This window comes from Enhydra lutris, unplaced genomic scaffold (assembly GCF_002288905.1).
Source record: "Enhydra lutris kenyoni isolate GAN:26980312 unplaced genomic scaffold, ASM228890v2 scaffoldscaffold42, whole genome shotgun sequence".
Taxonomy (NCBI): Eukaryota; Metazoa; Chordata; class Mammalia; order Carnivora; family Mustelidae; genus Enhydra; species Enhydra lutris.
In genome coordinates, this window is record NW_019154126.1 from 13847590 (window position 1) to 13866018 (window position 18429).

General features: G+C 38.9%; 1 protein-coding gene and 1 long non-coding RNA gene across 6 annotated transcripts in view; one reads left to right on the top strand and one right to left on the bottom strand.

Annotated features, from left to right (window-relative positions):
* Window positions 1-11793, bottom strand: part of LOC111155547 — a 49001-nt gene extending 37208 nt beyond the window's left edge. Inside the window, exon 1 of the long non-coding RNA XR_002641147.1 lies at window positions 11622-11793. This is a non-coding gene — a long non-coding RNA (uncharacterized LOC111155547). The remainder of the gene's footprint in view (window positions 1-11621) is intronic.
* LOC111155546 (zinc finger E-box binding homeobox 1) overlaps window positions 11340-18429 on the top strand; it is a 183104-nt gene continuing 176014 nt past the window's right edge. For all 5 annotated transcript variants that reach the window (XM_022515756.1, XM_022515757.1, XM_022515758.1 and 2 more), the window contains exon 1: window positions 11340-11397. In XM_022515756.1, coding sequence (XP_022371464.1) covers window positions 11340-11397 — 58 coding nt within the window. The remainder of the gene's footprint in view (window positions 11398-18429) is intronic.

Genomic DNA, 18429 nt, shown 5'->3' on the forward strand with positions numbered 1-18429 from the left:
TGCCCAAAAAAAGTTTTAGAAGGATTCTCTAGCCCTTTGTACCCATTATTAAAAATTACCATTATCCATAGTTTTGGATGTGTTCACAATACAAAATTCAAAAATTATGAAGATATGTACAAAGTAAGTTTCTCTTTCTTGTGCTTTAGTCTCCCAGAACTCTCTAGAGGCAAACACTGCTATCATGTGCCCTCCCACAGAAAATCTATGCACTTACACATGTTTGGGTATGCATAATTGTGTGTTTGTGTGTGCATGTAGTAAACGGTAGAAAACTATATACACACTGTTCTTTACCTTTCTACCAGACTTTATTTTTAATCTTTAAGAGCTTTTCAGATTAGCTGCTTCATCCTTCCTAAATGATTACAGCAAAGTATTCCTAGAAATTCCTTTGAGTTACTTTTCAATTTATTTTGCAGTCAAGTACACTTACCCAAGAATTCTAAAATGGTTAACTTTTGCCAGCATATAACAGGAATCTTTGCAGTTAATTGATTATTGCTTAAGAGCTAGCAGGAATTTGAAACTTAGAAAAATTCTAAGGATGGTTATTTTGTTAGACATTTCTTTAAAAATCTAGTGATAAATTTAGTTAGAAGCTAAATGAAATACAAACTGTTCTTTCAGCAAAGGGTATTTTAAATAAACAAATATATAGGGTTTTTTTTTTTTTTTGTAATACTAGGCATAAAAGAGTTTGAAGAGGTTGCAAGATCCAGAACTGAAATGATTATTGGTTTAATCCAGTATGGAATTTAATACACATTTAGGTGTTTTCCTATGTACATATTCTAAACCATTAGGAAATTCATGTTTACAATCAGTGTAAATAAACTACCAATATCTTTTCTTTTCAAATTTTTATTTAAGTTCTAGTTAGTAACATACGGCACAACACTAGTTTTAGGTGTAGAGTTTAGTGATTTATCACTTCAATAGAACACTGGGTGCTCATCACAAGTGCCCTCCTTAATACCCAGCACCCATTTAACTCATACTTCAACCTCCCCCCAGCATTCAGTTTGTTCTCAATAATTAAGAGTTTGTTTGCTGGTTTGCCTTTTTTCCCTTCCCCTATGCTCATCTCTTCTGTTTCTAAAATTCTACATATGAATGAAATCATATGGTGTTTGTCTTTCTCTGAACAACTTACTTCATTTAGTATAATACTCTCTTAGCTCCAACCATGCTGTGCAGATGGCAAGATTTCATTCTTTTTTTAATGGGTGAGTATTCCATGATATATACAGATATAGATATATATGCACCCCTTCCTCCACATCTTTATCCATTCATCAGTCAATGGCCATTTAGGCTCTTTCTATAATTTGGCTATTGTTGATAAATTGTTTCTATAAACACTGGGGTACACGTATCCCTTAGAATCAGTGTTGTGTCCTTTGGGCAAATACCTAGTAGTACAATTGCTGGATTTCAGAGTAGTTCTATTTTTAACTTTTTGAGGAACCTCCCTACTGTGGGAATGCAAAGTTCATCCACTCTAGAAAATAAGCTACAAATTTCGAAGATTTTTTAATCATGGTGAGACAAGTTCATGTATTTCCAGTGGCATCATACATTGATACGATCCTTTGCAAAAACAAGCTGACAATAGGCTTAAAAAGATACAACCATATTTATTTCTGTTGACTAAATAATTCCAGTTCTGAGACTATTTCCCCAGGAAATGATCAAAAAACCAAACAAAAACTATACTACAACAGTGTTCATTATTCATAAAACAAAAAATGGAAGTGATTCAAATGTTCAATAATATGTAACTGGTTTAGTAAATTATAGTAAATTTAGTAAATTCCAATTCAAGGAATATTATAGCCAAGTTAAAAAAAATTCAAGTGCAAGGTTATGTGCCTATATAGGAAAAGGTGTGTGGCATGTTAAGTGAAAAGGCATAATACTAAATTTCATGTAGTTCTCATACATGTATGGCAAAAACGAGGCATCACTGCAACTATATAAACTATACATGTGAAAAAAGCACTGAATAATACTAGTCTTAGGGTAGGAATAGGGACGATTTCTTTTCCTCTAAGTATTGTGTAATTTTATAGTGGGCACATTTAGGTGTCTTTTCATACCTCTTTTGAGTTGATAACACCTTTGTGCACAGTAGTAAGTCCTGAAAGAAAGTTAAACAGAAGTGCAGAGATGCAGAGGTAAGAGGTGGAGAGGTTCTGTCTATCTAAAGGTGATTCAACTCTTTACCTAGGAGACCTGATTGTTCTCCTACTCTTGGATGCTATGGAAAAAAAAAAATATCATGAACTTCTATCTGAATTGGTGTCTGTTCCACACAAACCAGGAAATAAAACTAAGACAGATTTTATAGTTCTTCTATAATAATCTTTAACTTGTATTTTAAAAAATGTTCTTGCCATCTAATTACATTGAAAATAGTTTTATGCTAGGGTAGTAAGTTTAGTTACTGTGCAGACAATTCCTTAGATAATAAGAGTTAACGGAAGCCAACAGTATCTCTACATGATATAACAAATATTCCAACTAATGCTAAACAAACAACATGTTAATCTCACCTCTTCCTTTTGTCCTTTATTAGAATCATTCCACCTATGCCTGAAGTGACATTTTCAGGGATAAAAATTATATTTTAGCCTTGTGGAACAGAAAGGTGTGGTGTGGCTTATGCTCCGAATATCTGGCTCTGATCTTTGTCTAAAAATTTGCTTTTGCTGTATTACCTATTGTTTACTATTTATCACGTGTCAGGCACCATGTAAAAACACCTCACATACAAGATCTCATTTGCTCTTCACAAAAGTGCTTGTGCCAGAATGATTCACAGACGGCAGAAACTTCTGCTCTATTCCATAGTTACTGAGTGTGCTTCCTGTTTGACAGGCATTGTTTTTGGTATCAGAAATACAAAGATAAAAATTTCAGGCTAGGAGAGAAGACAGATGTAAAACATAGTAAAAGCAAAGTAAATGCTACAATAGTGGTGCGTACAAGGTACTCTGAAGGATGTGAGGGAAAGAAAATGAAGTCTGCCTTCTTGGAAGTATATAAGGTAATTTGGAAGACAGCAGAATCTGAACGGGGAGGTGTTAGCTTTAGTGCATTAGGGTGTTGTAAACATAATAGAGGGAAAACAGTATTAAAGGATATACTGAAGCCTTTTAAAACATTCACTTATAATTTTGAGGGCCTGGCATGTAGCAAGATAGTTTTAGGAGTCCAACCTGAAACAATTTATTATTATAAACATTACAAATATTAAGTATGGTTTATGTTGCTTACAATTTAACAATAGTATTATCTATTTGTTAATATAATCTGAAAACGTTATTCTTCACCTGTGCTTCATTTCAGATAGCCACATCTTGTATGGCTTTTAGTTATGGCTAAGTTACTCCTTTATAAATGATTATACAAGAGGAAAAAAACTTGTATTAAAGTTCCCTTGATGAATGCTGTTCTGTTCACTTTTCTTCTGCTCCTCTTGCTATCCCCCCACCATCAGAACACTTATATAATGTGGACACTCTTGACTCTTTAAAAATCCTTTCATGGATTACAATTGTTTTCAGTACAGGGTCCCCAATCCTTAAAATCTTTATGTGATCTGTTTCCTGTTTACCCACTTCTGCAGCCTCATCTGGAATAGGTATTCCTTTTATTTGATGCTCTTCTTCTCTTGGATCCTCTGCCCCCAAAACACCGCACTTTCATCTGAAGGGGTCTGCATATGTTGTTACTTCTGCCTTTAACAGCCTTCCCTCATTTTCCCAATAAATTCTATCCTTCTCTAAGAAAGACTTACTTGACTTCAGGTTAGTTGTCTCTCCTTTGTATACTAGATCTCCTGGACATTTATTTAAACAGCCTTTTTGTCAATCTGTTTCTTCCTGCACTTCTTGAGATCAAGAAGTGTATGAAGCCCCCACATAGCATCTGTCACAGAGAATATGAACGACAACAGCAATTAAATAAATGAACTAATGAATAATTATTAAAACTCCTATGTGGCACAATGCTAAATGTTACATTAAAAGTAATGACCAATTACCATAATGTTTTAAAGCTGTTTATAAATTAAAGATGAACAAATAAATCAATAAAAATATTTATCATGAAACTTAAAGCCTGTATACTTTGGTAGGCAAACAGTGGCCTCCAAAGATGTCTATGCCCTAATTCCCAGAACCTGTGAATATGTTAGATTATGTGGGAATTAAGGTTGCAGATGCAATTAAGTTTGCCGATCAGCTGATCCTGAAATGTGGAGATATCCTGAATTATCTGGGTGGACCTAATTTAATCACAAATGCCCTTAGAAATAGAAGGGGGAGACGGTTGCCAAACTGTGGAAAGAACCAAGATGCCCTTCAACGGACGAATGGATAAGGAATGTGGTCCATATACACTATGGAGTATTATGCCTCCATCAGAAAGGATGAATACCCAACTTTTGTAGCAACATGGACGGGACTGGAAGAGATTATGCTGAGTGAAATAAGTCAAGCAGAGAGAGTCAATTATCATATGGTTTCACCTATTTGTGGAACATAACAAATAGCATGGAGGACATGGGGAGTTAGGAGAAGGGAGCTGGGGGAAATTGGAAGGGGAGGTGAACAATGAGAGACTATGGACTCTGAAAAACAATCTGAAGGGTTTGAGAGGTGGGGGGAGGGAGGTTGGGGGAACCAGGTGGTGGGTATTAGAGAGGGCATGGATTGCATGGAGCAACTGTTATGTTGAAAATTAAAAAAAAAAAAAAAAGAACTAGTAAGCTGACAGCAGAAGAGCTTGGCCCAATGTTGCTGGCTTTGAAGACAGAGGAAGGGGCCATAAGCCAAGGAATGTGGGTAGCCCCTAGAAGCTGGAAAAGGTAAAGAAAGAGCCCCTCCTAGAGCCTTCTGGAGGAAACTAATCCTACCAAAACCTTGAGTTTAGCCTGGTGAGACCCATTTTGGACTTCTGATTTCAAGAACTGTAAGATAATGGATGTTATTTTAAGCCACTAACTTTGTGGTAATTTTTTGCCATAACAATAGGAAACTCATATACATACCTGTATCAAACAGGATTAACTTCGGCTGCCTACAACAGGAAATCTAAGATAATGGTGGCTTAAAGAAGATGTTTATTTCTCTCTAAATAAAAGAGATCTGGAAGTAAGAAGTCTAGGGTTAGTTATGGTATTCTATCGTGTCAAGGACTCGGGACCTTCAATCTTGTTGCTCTACCTTTCTTAATCTTAAGAAGCTCTAGCTAGCAGTTCTGATTCAAACCAGCAAGAAGAGAAAGAATGGTGAACCATCTCCTTTTGAAGGACAGACTTCCTCAACATTGCACACATCACCTCCACTTATATCTCACTGGCCAGAACTGAGTAGCCCAGTAACACCGAGATTTGTGAAAAGACCATTCAAGTAGCCATGGGTAGGAGGGGAGGGTTCCATTATTAAGAAGAAACATACTGGAGACAACCAGTTATCTCCAACTTAATACTGTGGTATTAAGATTTTCTTTTCCCCTTCATGTTTTAAGTATATAAAAGTAGTCTCTCTTAGATTTCATATCATTAGCACAGAGGCCTTCATTCTACAAATAGTTACTGAATAATTACTATGTAGTAGACTCTGGAATATTTCTAAGTATTTGTCAGATTTTGCATGTACACACAGTACATGAGTATATACTTAGTCACTGAATGATATATTTATATCATATGCAAACTTTAGTGTTGTGATCAATAGAAATAAAATTCTGGATTGATAAATAAGGGTAAATGTATTTTATTTCTCTATGTATAAGTATTGAGGGGCCTGGCAGGAAGCAAATGGCACACTCAAAGGGTAAACTGAAGAGAGTTTGATGAAGAGACTATTTACAGAGATGTGGGCAGGCTTTAGGGGAACCAATAAGGAATAAAGTCCCCAAGGACTCATAATATGTGGACACCATTGCCATCCCTAGGCCTGAAGGGACAAAGGGAAGCAGTTGCTGGAACTTGCCAAGACCTGTTGCCATGAGATAGGGTTGTATGACTAGAACCATGGCCCTAGGTAGAGGAATGAAGTTACTGCCAAAAGCCACAAACAGGCGGGGCGGAGTATGGGGGAAGGTGCAATAAATATCCTGACCTATCTCTCTTTCCTTCCTGTGATCATTTGTCAAGGCCTCCAAATTGGTTGAAACCAAACAGAAACCAGAGGGCAAAGGATCCTGGGTGTTGTGGTCCATAAAAATTAGCTTCTAAGAACATAGAAATGCAGAGAATGGACTTTGAGGGACAAAGAAAAACCAGAATATGAAAAATCAAAGCATTTTACAGAGTTGGGATGACTTAAAATACTTTGAACAAAGAGAGAAAGGCATTGATCCAAATAGGTATGTTAGACCTGGCACAAAGAAAGATGAGGAGAATGATTAAAACATAAACCAGTGGAGGGGCAGAGTCTGTGATCTATTTATGTAATTAGGATAAAGAGAGTGAGCTAGAAATAGAGGCATATGAAAGAATGAGAAGGGTCTGACCAAGGATCTTAAAGTTGTGGATATAATTCAATACAGGGTGTTTCTTATTGCCAACTTTTTCATGTGAGCTTAACACAATTGTGGGACATTGAAAACCTTTTACTGACTGCTAATATTTAAAAAAACATATATATACTCCAAGGAATGAAAAGTGGCAGTGACTGTAACTGAGGATCTGTGGACTATAGGTCAATGAAATAGCTACACTCTGTCACAGAACCAGTCAGCTACTTAAAAAAAAAAAAAAATCAAGATGCCACAGAAAAGACATACAAGGAGACAAGAGGGGGGGAAATCAGCAGTAGAAACCAGGTATCAGATCCCTGATAGGGTAAATTCACTGAAATCCAGAATATGCACATAGCTCTTTAATTTACCTATAGTTGTCAAGTATACAAAAAAAAATGTTATACATGTTCTAAAAGAAATTCTCTTCCATGAAGGCAGCCTTTGAAAAAAATCATATTAATTACTGTGATTTTATGGAAAGATTAGTTTTAGTTTTTGGATGTTCATTAACACCCTCCAAACATATTTTTTCTACATTTATTATACTTACATCTGTCCGTATTAGACATGTTCCTGAAAAAAATGCCCCCAAAATAAGAAGCTCTGTGTGTTAACATTTCATTGACTTATATTAAAAATAGGAGACTTACACCCAAGAGGAAAAAAACATTTTATGGTGCAATATATAATAAAACCACATGGAGGTTTGGGGAAACCATTTGTCCCTATTATTACCTCCTGGAAGACTTTATTAGAAGAGTTGGTGTGGGTCCCAAAGACAGCCGTTGGTTCTGGATCACTCTGTAGTCATGTTTCCTTCCTGACTCAGTGACTGTAGAATTTGGTCAAACTGCAGCAGTTAAACTGCCATTGCCCTCTTTTGTCTCATTGTGAACTCCATGTCCAGAGTCACTATTGAGCTAAGGAATGAAGGGCAACATTACGGGACTTCTAAATTCCGTACTTTGATGGGAAACCTATGTCAAATTTATTCTTTTTCTTTCAAAGCTCTAAAATTAAAATTACATGGTAATGTAATTAATTTACCTGATGCAATTAATGTTATCTTCCATGAAAACAACCAACTTCTTCTTTTGATGGAGATTATAAAATCATATTATAAGTTATACTTCCCAAATGTGTTCAGGAAGTGAGGTACGAGAAAATCATATGCTTGATGTAGAACACCATGAAATATCTACATTTTAAATTCAAAAGAATTTTATGTCAAATTTTATCCTAACTTATACATGAACTGTACATGGAAAGCAAATAGCAGGTGCAAAGGGTTTACGAAAAATTTATAGAAAAAATTTATAGAAAAAAATCAGTATTGAATATTCTATCCATTTTCCTTATAAATTTAAAAAAGATTGTAATAATTCATTTTTACCAGAATACCTCTTTCAGCACATGTGCACACTAGAATTTCAATCCCAGTGCACACTAGAGGCAGAATATAAACATTTCATTTACACTTAAATTAGAAGTACATATATTGAATAAATATTGTTTATGGACACTATAACAACTAAAATCAATGATAAAAGATACATGTTAAACTCTTAATAGTATGGTTGGGGGAACCAGGTGGCGGGTATTAGAGAGGGCACGGATTGTATGGAGCACTGGGTGTGGTGCAAAAACAGTGAATACTGTTAACGCTGAAAAGAAATAAAAAATTAAAAACAACAACAACAAAAAAAACCCTCTTAATAGTATGACCACCATGGTGATGTAAATGAACCTAAATTTTTTACTGAGGTATAACTGACTAAATAAAGGTAAACTTTAATAAAGTTTAATAAAGTTCTCCCTTTTCTAAATTTATTCTAAAGATTTTTTTCCAATTATTAGTTATATTTAAGAGATAAGAAGCAACCATCACATATGCATAAGGCAACAATTTATTCTGAGATTTACTTTCGTCTGCTTTCTTTTCAGTCTAGATTTCAACAATTTTGGGAATGTTACAGTGAACAAAATGTATTAATCAAATATTCAATTTGTAATATATATCATTTTTCCAGAATTTTACAAAACTGAAATTTCATATTAGAAGATTTAGGATATCAATAATATTTCCTATGTATATTTAAAACACAGGAGTGAGCAGAGTTAATCATTCAGGGAAAACCATTATGGAGACACTAAAATCAAAATCAATTAGTTTCAAAATAAGGCAAGATATAAATGACAGTATTTAGCTTTTACATCCATGACTTCAACTGTTCCTAACAACTAATGTGATGAAGGCAGATAAACAATCCTCACTTTATATAGGAAAGGTCAAGAATATTAATTTAAGAAATATTTCCCTATTGAGCATCTACTATATAACTAGGTACTCCACTAGGTCCTGAGGGCACAGAAATGAACAACAAAAAAAGTCTAGCCCAAGCTAACTAAACCAGTAACCATTAAAGCAAGGAAGACAGTAACTACCTACTTGTCCCTTTGTCTCTTTGATTTTAAGGTGAGGATGAATATTAAAGGAAGCTTAGTAGGGAGGTATAGGACAGACACTTCAGAAAGAGAAAAGCACAGGAGCAATACTTCCTAAGTTTAAGACTAGATAGAATGTGTGCTACACACTTTCTACTTAGAAAGTATTTTTTTTCCCTTTCTGACTGGAAATTAGGGTAGCTATAAAAAAAAAAGTTGTGTGTGGTGGGAGGAATTGCTGGATTCAGAAGGCAACTGAAGAACACTGTACAGCTTTTAGGAAGTAGGAAAAAATTACTGCTTGAACCAAGCAAAACATGGACATGGTTCTGGTTCTGACATACACAAATGCAGTTAACATGGTATTAGGGAAATGGAGGACTGCCTGTTCTTAAGATGATCATTAAGAGTAATGATTCTGGTTTTGGCATGAGAATGAGTAGATATATAGACATAATGTATAGCAAAGAATATTTACAGTCACATTTTATGCACTAATAAATAATGCATTCACTTCTCTAAATGCCAAAGAAAATGTGGGAGAGAAAATTTTCATCTATATTCAGGATTAAACTTTCTAATTTTAAATTACCAGACTTCAGATGTAAATTTAGTTCAGTTGAAAGGTTTGAAGAGATTATTAATGGATCTTCTAAACTTCTAGAGTGTTTAAAAGATGATTTTAATATAATAATCTTGCCATAGGCATGGCAAAAATTACAAATTTATTGAGTACCTATTATGTGACAGCACTGTGCTGGGTGACTTATTTCTAATACTCTAAGTCACATTTCAGTTTTCTCAATTTTTCTATCAGTAACTTTTAAAAAATATTTTATTTATATATTTGACTGAGACACAGCGAGAGAGGAAGAAACACAAGCAGGGGGAGTGGGAGAGGGAGAAGCAGGCTTCCCGCTGAGCGCGGAGCCCTGTGAGGGACTCGATCCCAGGACCCTAAGATCAGGGCCCCAGCTGAAAGTAGACGCTTAACAACTGAGCCACCCAGGCTTCCCTCCATCAGTAACTTTTACATTGTTAATTTAAAGCTGAATTACTTGAAATACAGCTCATCCTATAAAGCTGGTACCAAAGACATGTCCTCATCTGAACCGGGCAGAGGGATGGGTGGGAGGGAAAACTAAATCCTACTGAATACGGAAGACCTGACTTTCTTGTTATTTGTAATGTGATCTATATGGTCTTTCAGAAATCCCCAAACTTGTATAAAGTGAGAGACTTGAGATAAGATCAGCAATCTATCAATTTCAAAGACATTTGTCAGCCCTTGTCTCTTGCCTTAAGGTCCTATTCAGGGATAACTGCCCATTTAGGTAGTAAACCCTTAGTACCTTAACTCTACGTCTCAGCGCCTCCGCTCTCCGTCTACTCTAAGGGGAAAGCAGGGAGGAGGGCCCACAGCTCGGCGGCGGGGCGGAGGAGGCCGAGGTGACAGCAGGTGAGAGCCTGGTGCGGATGAGGAAGTGAGACAGGGGCCGTGTGGGTATTACTCATTATGCTTCACCGCCGGTGTTGCCTGCAAGAGGAACTTCTCGCCTCTCTTTCGGTCCAGCTGAAGTTTTATCTAATTGAAGCCACTTCCCATCCTTGTTCGCTTGGGGGAAAACCATGCGTCCGTGTCAGGCAAGGGAGTGAGAACTGTGGGGTCAGGTAGTCTCTCCGTGACGCCGCGTGTCCTCGCCGTCAGAGGCCGAGCTTCCCAAATCAGTCCCTACTGTTCCCCGAACCTGCCCTCCCTCTACGCTTGGGAACTCCCCGGGTAGCCCAGAGCACGACCCTCTCCCGCGCCCCAAGATGCGCTGAGAGAACACACGCTGCGTGGGAGCGGAGCCCAACCTTGACCAAGCGGGAGGACAGGTTGCTCCGGTCACTGCGAGGGGGCACCTCTGAGGGTACCGGGTCCTGAGAGCGATCAGCCAGACCCGTCCGCGCCCCAGGCAGCCGCGGCGGGTGTGGCCAGTTCAAGAAGCACAACGCTGCTGAGCCTCCTACTTTACCTTTCTCACTCCAACTGCCTGCCGCCCTTCAGACCGCGTCTCCACAGTTTCCCAACGCCCCCCTCCCCCATCCCACGACACCTGAGGGAAACTTTTCCCTCTCCCCTCAATTCAAACTCAGCTGCTTCTACGGTTGCCGCAAACCGTCCTCTCCCTAGCAACGAGGTTCCGGCCGTAGAGCGAGCGGCTCTAGGTGTAAGGAAGGTGATGTCGTAAAGCCGCGAGTGTCGTAAACCAGGTGCGGTGGGGAGGGGGGAGGGGTGGAGGCGGAGGGGTGGGGGGGAAGGGGGAGGGAGGGGGAGGAGGTGACTCGAGCATTTAGACACAAGCGAGAGGATCATGGCGGATGGCCCCAGGTGTAAGCGCAGAAAGCAGGCGAACCCGCGGCGCAATAACGGTGAGTGGCGGAGGGGACCGGGGAGCGGCGGAGTCAGGGGGAGCCGGGCAGCCGGGGCGCCCCCGGGGGTGAAGGGGGCGAGCCGGGCTGGGGGCGGCCGGGGCAGAGACGGGCAAAGTGGAGTGGGAAAGTAGAAAGTAGTGCTCTCTGCCCCCCCTCCGCTGCTGCCGCTGCCGGAGCCGCGCCGCGGCCGCTCGCTCTCCCTGAACCGTTATGTCTCTTACCTGGTCTCTCTCCGCCTAGCGGCTCCTGCCGCCCCTGCCGCCTCCTTGGACCGTTAGCCGCCGCATCCCCGGCGCAGGGCGGGCGGCCGGGACGCGGCCGGCCACTTTTCTCGTCCCGGGTGGAGCGGCTGTTGCTTCTTTTCGCACTTTTCCCCACTCTTTTGCCCCTCGGCGCCTCCCCTCTCCCCCTCCTCTCAGCCCCCTCCGCGTTATTCTCCCTCAGCGCGGAGGCCCCCGGGAGCCGAGGAACAAACTTGTGGCCGGCGCTGACCGTGCAAAGTGGCTTCCGCGCGCCACGGCCCCGGCCGGCGCCGTCGCTCGGGCCCCGCGGCTCCAGCCGGGCCGGGCTGCGGGCGCGCGGCGGGCGGCGGCGGCGGCGGCGGCGGCGGGACGCGGCGGCCGCGGGCTGCGTGTCGCCGTGCGCGCGTGTGCGCGGGCGCCGGCGGTGCGCGCCACTGGCGGACCGGGCTCGGCCGGCGGCGGTAAAGTTGTGACCGGCCGGCGAGGCGCGCTCGCGGAATGGGGATTAGCGGAGCGGAGGCGCGGGTCCCTAAGCGCCCCTCCTCCCCCGCGCCTCGGGCCACCGTACCGCGGGCCCCCGGCTGGGGACGCCGAGGCGAGCCCCGCGAGTGAGGTCCACGTTCAGTGGGGAGCTGGTGGGGCGGCAGAGGAGATGGGGCAGGAGCGGGCACCTACTTGCTGCTGTGGGAGATCTGTGGATGGCGGCGAGCTGGGCAGCGGGTGTGTTTGTGGAGTTGTTACCTGGTCTTAGGGAAGCACCACAGACAGATCCCCCCCTCCCCGGGGGAGACTCCTTCTCCGCGCTGGGATGGGGTTCTGTGCGTACGCCTCTCATTTTTCTCTTTCGGTTTTTGGGGAAGTTGTTACCTGGGCCGGACGCACGGAGCGCTGAAGCCGGATAATGGAGCTTGGATGGCGCTCTTGGTCTCGGGTGGAAGGAGGGTGGGGGAGGGGGCAGACGGACCGACGGACGCACGGGTCTGCTGCTGTCGCTGCAGCTGCAATGTTTATTGATTTGTGCTGATGTGCCGGGGCAATACACACCCCTCTGCCTGGCGTGAGAGTTAAAAATAAATAAATAAATAAGAGAAAGAGAGAGACAGCAAGAGAGAGCGAGACCCGAACATGTGGTTGTTGTTGCACTGTCGCCTTTTCCAGTTTGGAGAGACGTTGTAAGTTGATTGTATTTCTGCTTATCTTGGGGGCGATTCTGTGCTTTCTCTCCCTCTTGTTCAGCAGCGAAATGTCTGCTGATTGTTATTGTCTGGACAGTTCCTGTGGCGAGAGGGGCGAGACTTCTCCGCCCGGGGGCGGCGGTAGCGCGGGGCGAGGTCCCCCGCCCGCGCCGGCCCGGTACCTGTTTGTATAATAATGGGCGGCAACGGCCCTGCCTCTGGCTGCAGCCGAGTCTATATAAGGAATTACACGTACATTTCGGACCGAGGGGCTCATTTTGGTTCCTACGTTATTTTTGAAACGAGTTTTTAACTGTAGGGAAATAAATGCGCCTATAATGGGAACGCTGTTTCTTCCAGAAAATGAGGAAATACGTGTTTAAGTAAAAACTCTCTCGCGCTGCCCCCGCCCCACCCCCAGCTCCTGGGCTCCCTTTCTCCCTCCCTTCTGGGATGCGAAACGCGAGGTTTTGTAACCTTTCCTGGCAATTTTAGATTTTGTGTGGGATTTCCTGTCTAGAAGCAGATACGAAGATTTTTAGCTGTTTCAAGATGTTTCCTTCCAATCGTAAAAATATTTTTAATATATTTGAGCCGACATTAAAATCACTGCTTTCATGAATGATTTTAGCTATACAAATAAACATTTGCGTTTTAAAGACGTCTGTTAGTTATGATTGATAACTAATATTTGGTATCGTCATTGTGGAGAGATGACTTGTTACAGCAAGGAGCGGAGCATAGGCTATTGCAATTTTAATTTCCTGTTTTAGCGTCAAATATGTGCTATATTGAGCTGTTGCCACTGTTGCTGATGTGGCTTTATGAAAGGTAAGTTGCTTCAGAAAGGGCTGCTCGCTTTTTACCTTATTTAAAATGTTCATCGCCAGAGAAAGGGGCTTTTCTTGTTGCTGACGACATGTGTGTGACATGTGAGTCTGAACCACCCAGCGTCTGTGCAGCTGCTGTAAACATGTTTACCTGAACGGGAAAGAATGGATTTTTCTCCTAAAGATCCTGTGATATGAATATTACACTCATAAGGCATATCAACAGATGACTTAAGGGGGAAAAAGCTTTCCTGAAAGGTACTTGAAATCAACAGGAAAAAGAGGTTCTCGATCGCTGCAGCAAATGGCAACTTGTGCAGGTAGAAAAAAGATGGTGTTTAGTTTTCTCCTGCATGTATGTCAGCCCCCTCCTGTCTGCTGCTTTCATTCTCAAGGGAGGGATTTATTTACCATGCTTGCTGTCAGTGTTTTTCCTTTGTGTTTAATATTAGAAAAACAGATTTGGGCTGTTCAGCACAAAATGTCTTGTCTGCAGTATGCATTACTCTCAGAAAACAAAAGGTGTTTAAGATAGCACCGTACTACTACAGGTATCTTCCATTTTCATCACTTTTGGCTCTGTCCTTGTATTTCTTTTTGTTCTCAAATGCATTTTATGCATTGCCGATGATTACAGCCATGCTATTTGATTAAGCCTTATAATTTACAGATTAAAAATGAAGTTATATGCCATTGTGTTGTGAAACCTCAGAATAGGTGCTGGTTAATATTTCTTAGCAACGCAGTCATATTTAAGTTGCAGTTGTTTATTGGAGAGAATTGCATGAAAGAAAACTCTTAAATCTTTTTAATGAGGGAATAAATGATGTGTACAGTGGATGATAGCATTAGAGATAGTTTATGTTGTTATTTATATGTAAATAATTTTTTGTTCATTTAAAAATAAGATATGCAGATTTTACTGCTAAGCCTCCAGTGAAACATTTTAATTTCCTTTCTGGAATATATCTGCAGAGTAGGATATTAATGGGAGAATCAAGTAATGTAACTTGACAGGGGTAAACTAACTGAGCAAGGCTTGGCCAAAGCATCAAACATTAGGTAGTAACTTTACGGTGATGATGTTAGTCATGTATAAAGGAGTGGCATTAGAATTACGTAGAATCGATTTTTACCATTTGTAATGTCATGCTTTGTTTGTTGTATTTTAAAAATATGTCTTCTAATTTTCCACTTCTGCGTGGTTTTTGTATGTAAGTATGTATGCATTTTGGAGGGGGAGAGAAATGTGCGCTAGTTACTAATGACCACATGCTGATTAATTCACTTTAGATGAAATAGCAGGTACATATTTTTCTGTCATTTGCACCATTTCCACTTGCTGTCTTTGGAAACCACCAGTAGAGGATGCTAACAAAAAAATGATTATTGGTATAGTAGCACCATAAGTCTCTCTATCTCCTGTTGATTGGGACCTCTGCATTAATAGGGACCTTTGGTGTAATTCTGGGTCTTCGTGTTGCTTAAAACTAGCGTTGGGTAAATTAGGCATAAACATTTTCTGGTTTGCTAAGATGGAAAGAAGTAGAAATGTTTTAACTTGAACAATTTTATAAGTTTGAGCTTTTTAAATACTGAGATTGGTATTGCTATCAATTTAGTCTTGCTTTAGACCACTTATATTACTACTCTTTTTGTTTGTTTTTATGTTGTTAGGTTTGTAAAAGAATATGTGATGATTGGCCTGTATTTATTTTGCATATTTACTGTATTTTTAACCTTTTTTATTCATTGTAAGATTCCCTGAAAACATGTATTTTAGATGTTTAAAGATGTAAACTGTTAAATATGGTTAAGAAAAATTGCAATTAATTGATTGTTAATACTTTCTAATTATCTTCCCATAACTTATGTAAACTTAAACTATATACATGGATTGGGCAAACAACAACTAAAGAAGGTGTTAACCAGCAGCCACTCAGATGTTAATGATTTTTAGATTTTATCTTTTCCTTTCCCTTCTAATTAAGAATCAGGTAGTGTAGAAGTTTTACATTTGTCAATTGTAAATTAGGAAGTATGTTAGCTTTGATGTTTTAAATGCAGCAAAAAATTATCTGTGGTTTGATAATTATTGTATGTTTGTATTCATGAATTCTTTTCAAAGTGTGTAAATTGGTATTATGACTTTCACGTATAAAAAATTGCATGAGACTTGGTGTATTTAGTAATATTTTTGGTGTGTGTCTACAATTAATATAACTGTAAACTTTTGGAAGATTTTCGTTAGGTCAAATGTTAGAAATATTTCTTTGCCTAATTATTTTTAATGGTATTTCTAAAAATGCATCAACAGTAGTATCATAATGCAATAGTAATACTGCTTATTTTGAATTAAGTAGGAATTACCTGAATTACCAGGTAAGCCTGTGTGATTTCTCATTTTAGAATGTCATGGTTTTTCAAGAGTGTGTGTGTGTTTGTGTGTATAAATATAGTTTTACATTTCCTGACAGATGTTTCTTGAATTTGGTGTTCACTTAATTCTTAGAGCTCAGTAGTAATAGGTGTGATTCACTTACTACTTTTATGAAATGGGGAAGTTTACCACAAAGCCGTAATGTATATGATTGTGGCATGGAGCAAACTTGAAGTATCTTATAAACTGAGAGCATCCATCATTTGTTAAGATGAGCCTGTTGTAAAAGCACATGGAATATTTCATTATTTTTTCTTTCTTTATTTTATAGTATTTTTGAAAGTTTGTACCCTCTGTTTGCAATTTTAGTAGCTTTGAAGCATTTGGTGAGGTGAGAAAGTTCTACCAAATTGGGAATGATACTTTAAAAATAACATAATTATATCCCATAATTGTGTTTTTATTGTTTTTTTCCTCCTTTTTTTTTTTGCTTTCCCCTGTATAAATTACTTTTAAGCATGTGATTAGAGCCATATGTAAACACAGATGCAACATCATGTGGAATTCTATTAACTATTCTCAACTACCTGTATTGAATTGTAGTAGAGAAGAAGAAAAATCTTGTGGATGTTGGAAGAAGATATGCATTAATATGTAAAAGTGTAATGAAAGTTTAGAGGCCTTGATGAAATTGTGGAATAGTATTTGGGATTGGAAAAGGTTTCTTAATGTTTGCAGCATGATCATTAATTTATGGGGAAATGTCTGTTCTTCTCTAATTGAGACAGGAGCTAGAATAAAAGTTCATTGTTAAAAGAAAATCTTAAAAATCTTAAACTAGAAAAGTGCCTGATTAGGAAATAAAAAGTTTTTGAAAACACTTTTTAGAAGCCTATATTTTGTGCATATTACTAGTAAAATATTTAACTAGATGTAAGTTGAAAGAAAATTAATGGATATATATATCTAAACAACAAGTTTTTAGTAACCCCAGTTCAAATGTAATCTATTAGACATACATTGCTTTGGGAAATAAACTTTCCTTTGGATGGGATAGGGTTTTCATAATTGTATTCCTAGAGGACGCCTTCTTAAGACATCATTTTTAACTAATAAAAATTTTCAGTATGGTGTATATGATCATGTCCTGACTTTTAACCTTGAGGGTGGTGGGTTATACTGCTTGTTAACATGGAACTGGGTTGCTTAAAAGATGGCAATATTCTATAACACTTAAGTATAACTGTGTTCTCTAATAAGTAGAATATCCATTAAGATTGTTTTCAGAGAAAAAATTTTAATATTTAGAACTCAATTCATTAATTTCGTTAAAACATATTTTGAAATATATCATTCAGGTATAGATAAATTGAAAGATTCACTTTTAAAAAGCAAAACAGCCAAATGTAAGTCTACACTTGTATTATAGCTATGAAATGTTATTATTTTTTCATTCTCTTAAAATTTATCTTTATCTCATTTATTTCTTCAAACACCTTCCTGTTATTTAATCCATGCCTACTATATTTATAGGGATTGCACATATCTGTCCATGTAGACAATTTTATGTATTTATTGAGACTTGATACATCGAATTTCAGTATAAACTATGGCTGTTGGTAGGAGACAATATAGTATGGCAGCCTGCGAACAACTTCATCATCTATTTTGCAGGAACAACTACATCTGTGCTGGAATTATTAGTAACAGATGTTTTGTGACCTCTTAATTCCCACCCCCGCTTCCCCATCCATATTTAAAATTAAATGTGAATGGGAGATAAGGGAATGATGTCAGTTTCTCATAATTATTGTTGTATTCTAAGAATATTGCAAGTCTTCTGTTTTCCCCTTTAAAATATAATTTCAAATATTTAGGTATTATAACTATCTTAATTTGGTTTTTAGATATCTTTAATATTCTGGTTTCAATTTTCTTTTTATAATATGTGACACTATTATTTTTTAGATATCTCAGTTACCATTCATGGTTACCAACCTCTGATATATTCTAATTTTCCTTATTCTTAAGGAAAATTATCCCCATTTATCCCCATTTAATCCTCACTTCTAATTGAGTGCTTGGCTTTTTGTTAAATGCTCAGAGTATGACTGGTCTGTTAATTTAAAAATTCATTTTTCTCTTGGAATGTTACATGTTTAGTATGGAAGGGATCTTTAGAGATCATATTTTTTTTAACTGAAAACTGATATAGATCAGTTGAAGTTTAGGGCCTTCAAGTAGAAATTCTACTAGAGACTTTAACTTACATTTTAGAAGAGGTAATAGTGACGTGGTAAATCCTTCAGAAAGTAGATTGAACTTGGGCTGAAATACTCTGCCTTACATACTTGAAGAGGCTGTGAAAATCACTGTATCTCTTTAGTGTTTTCTCCTTCCTA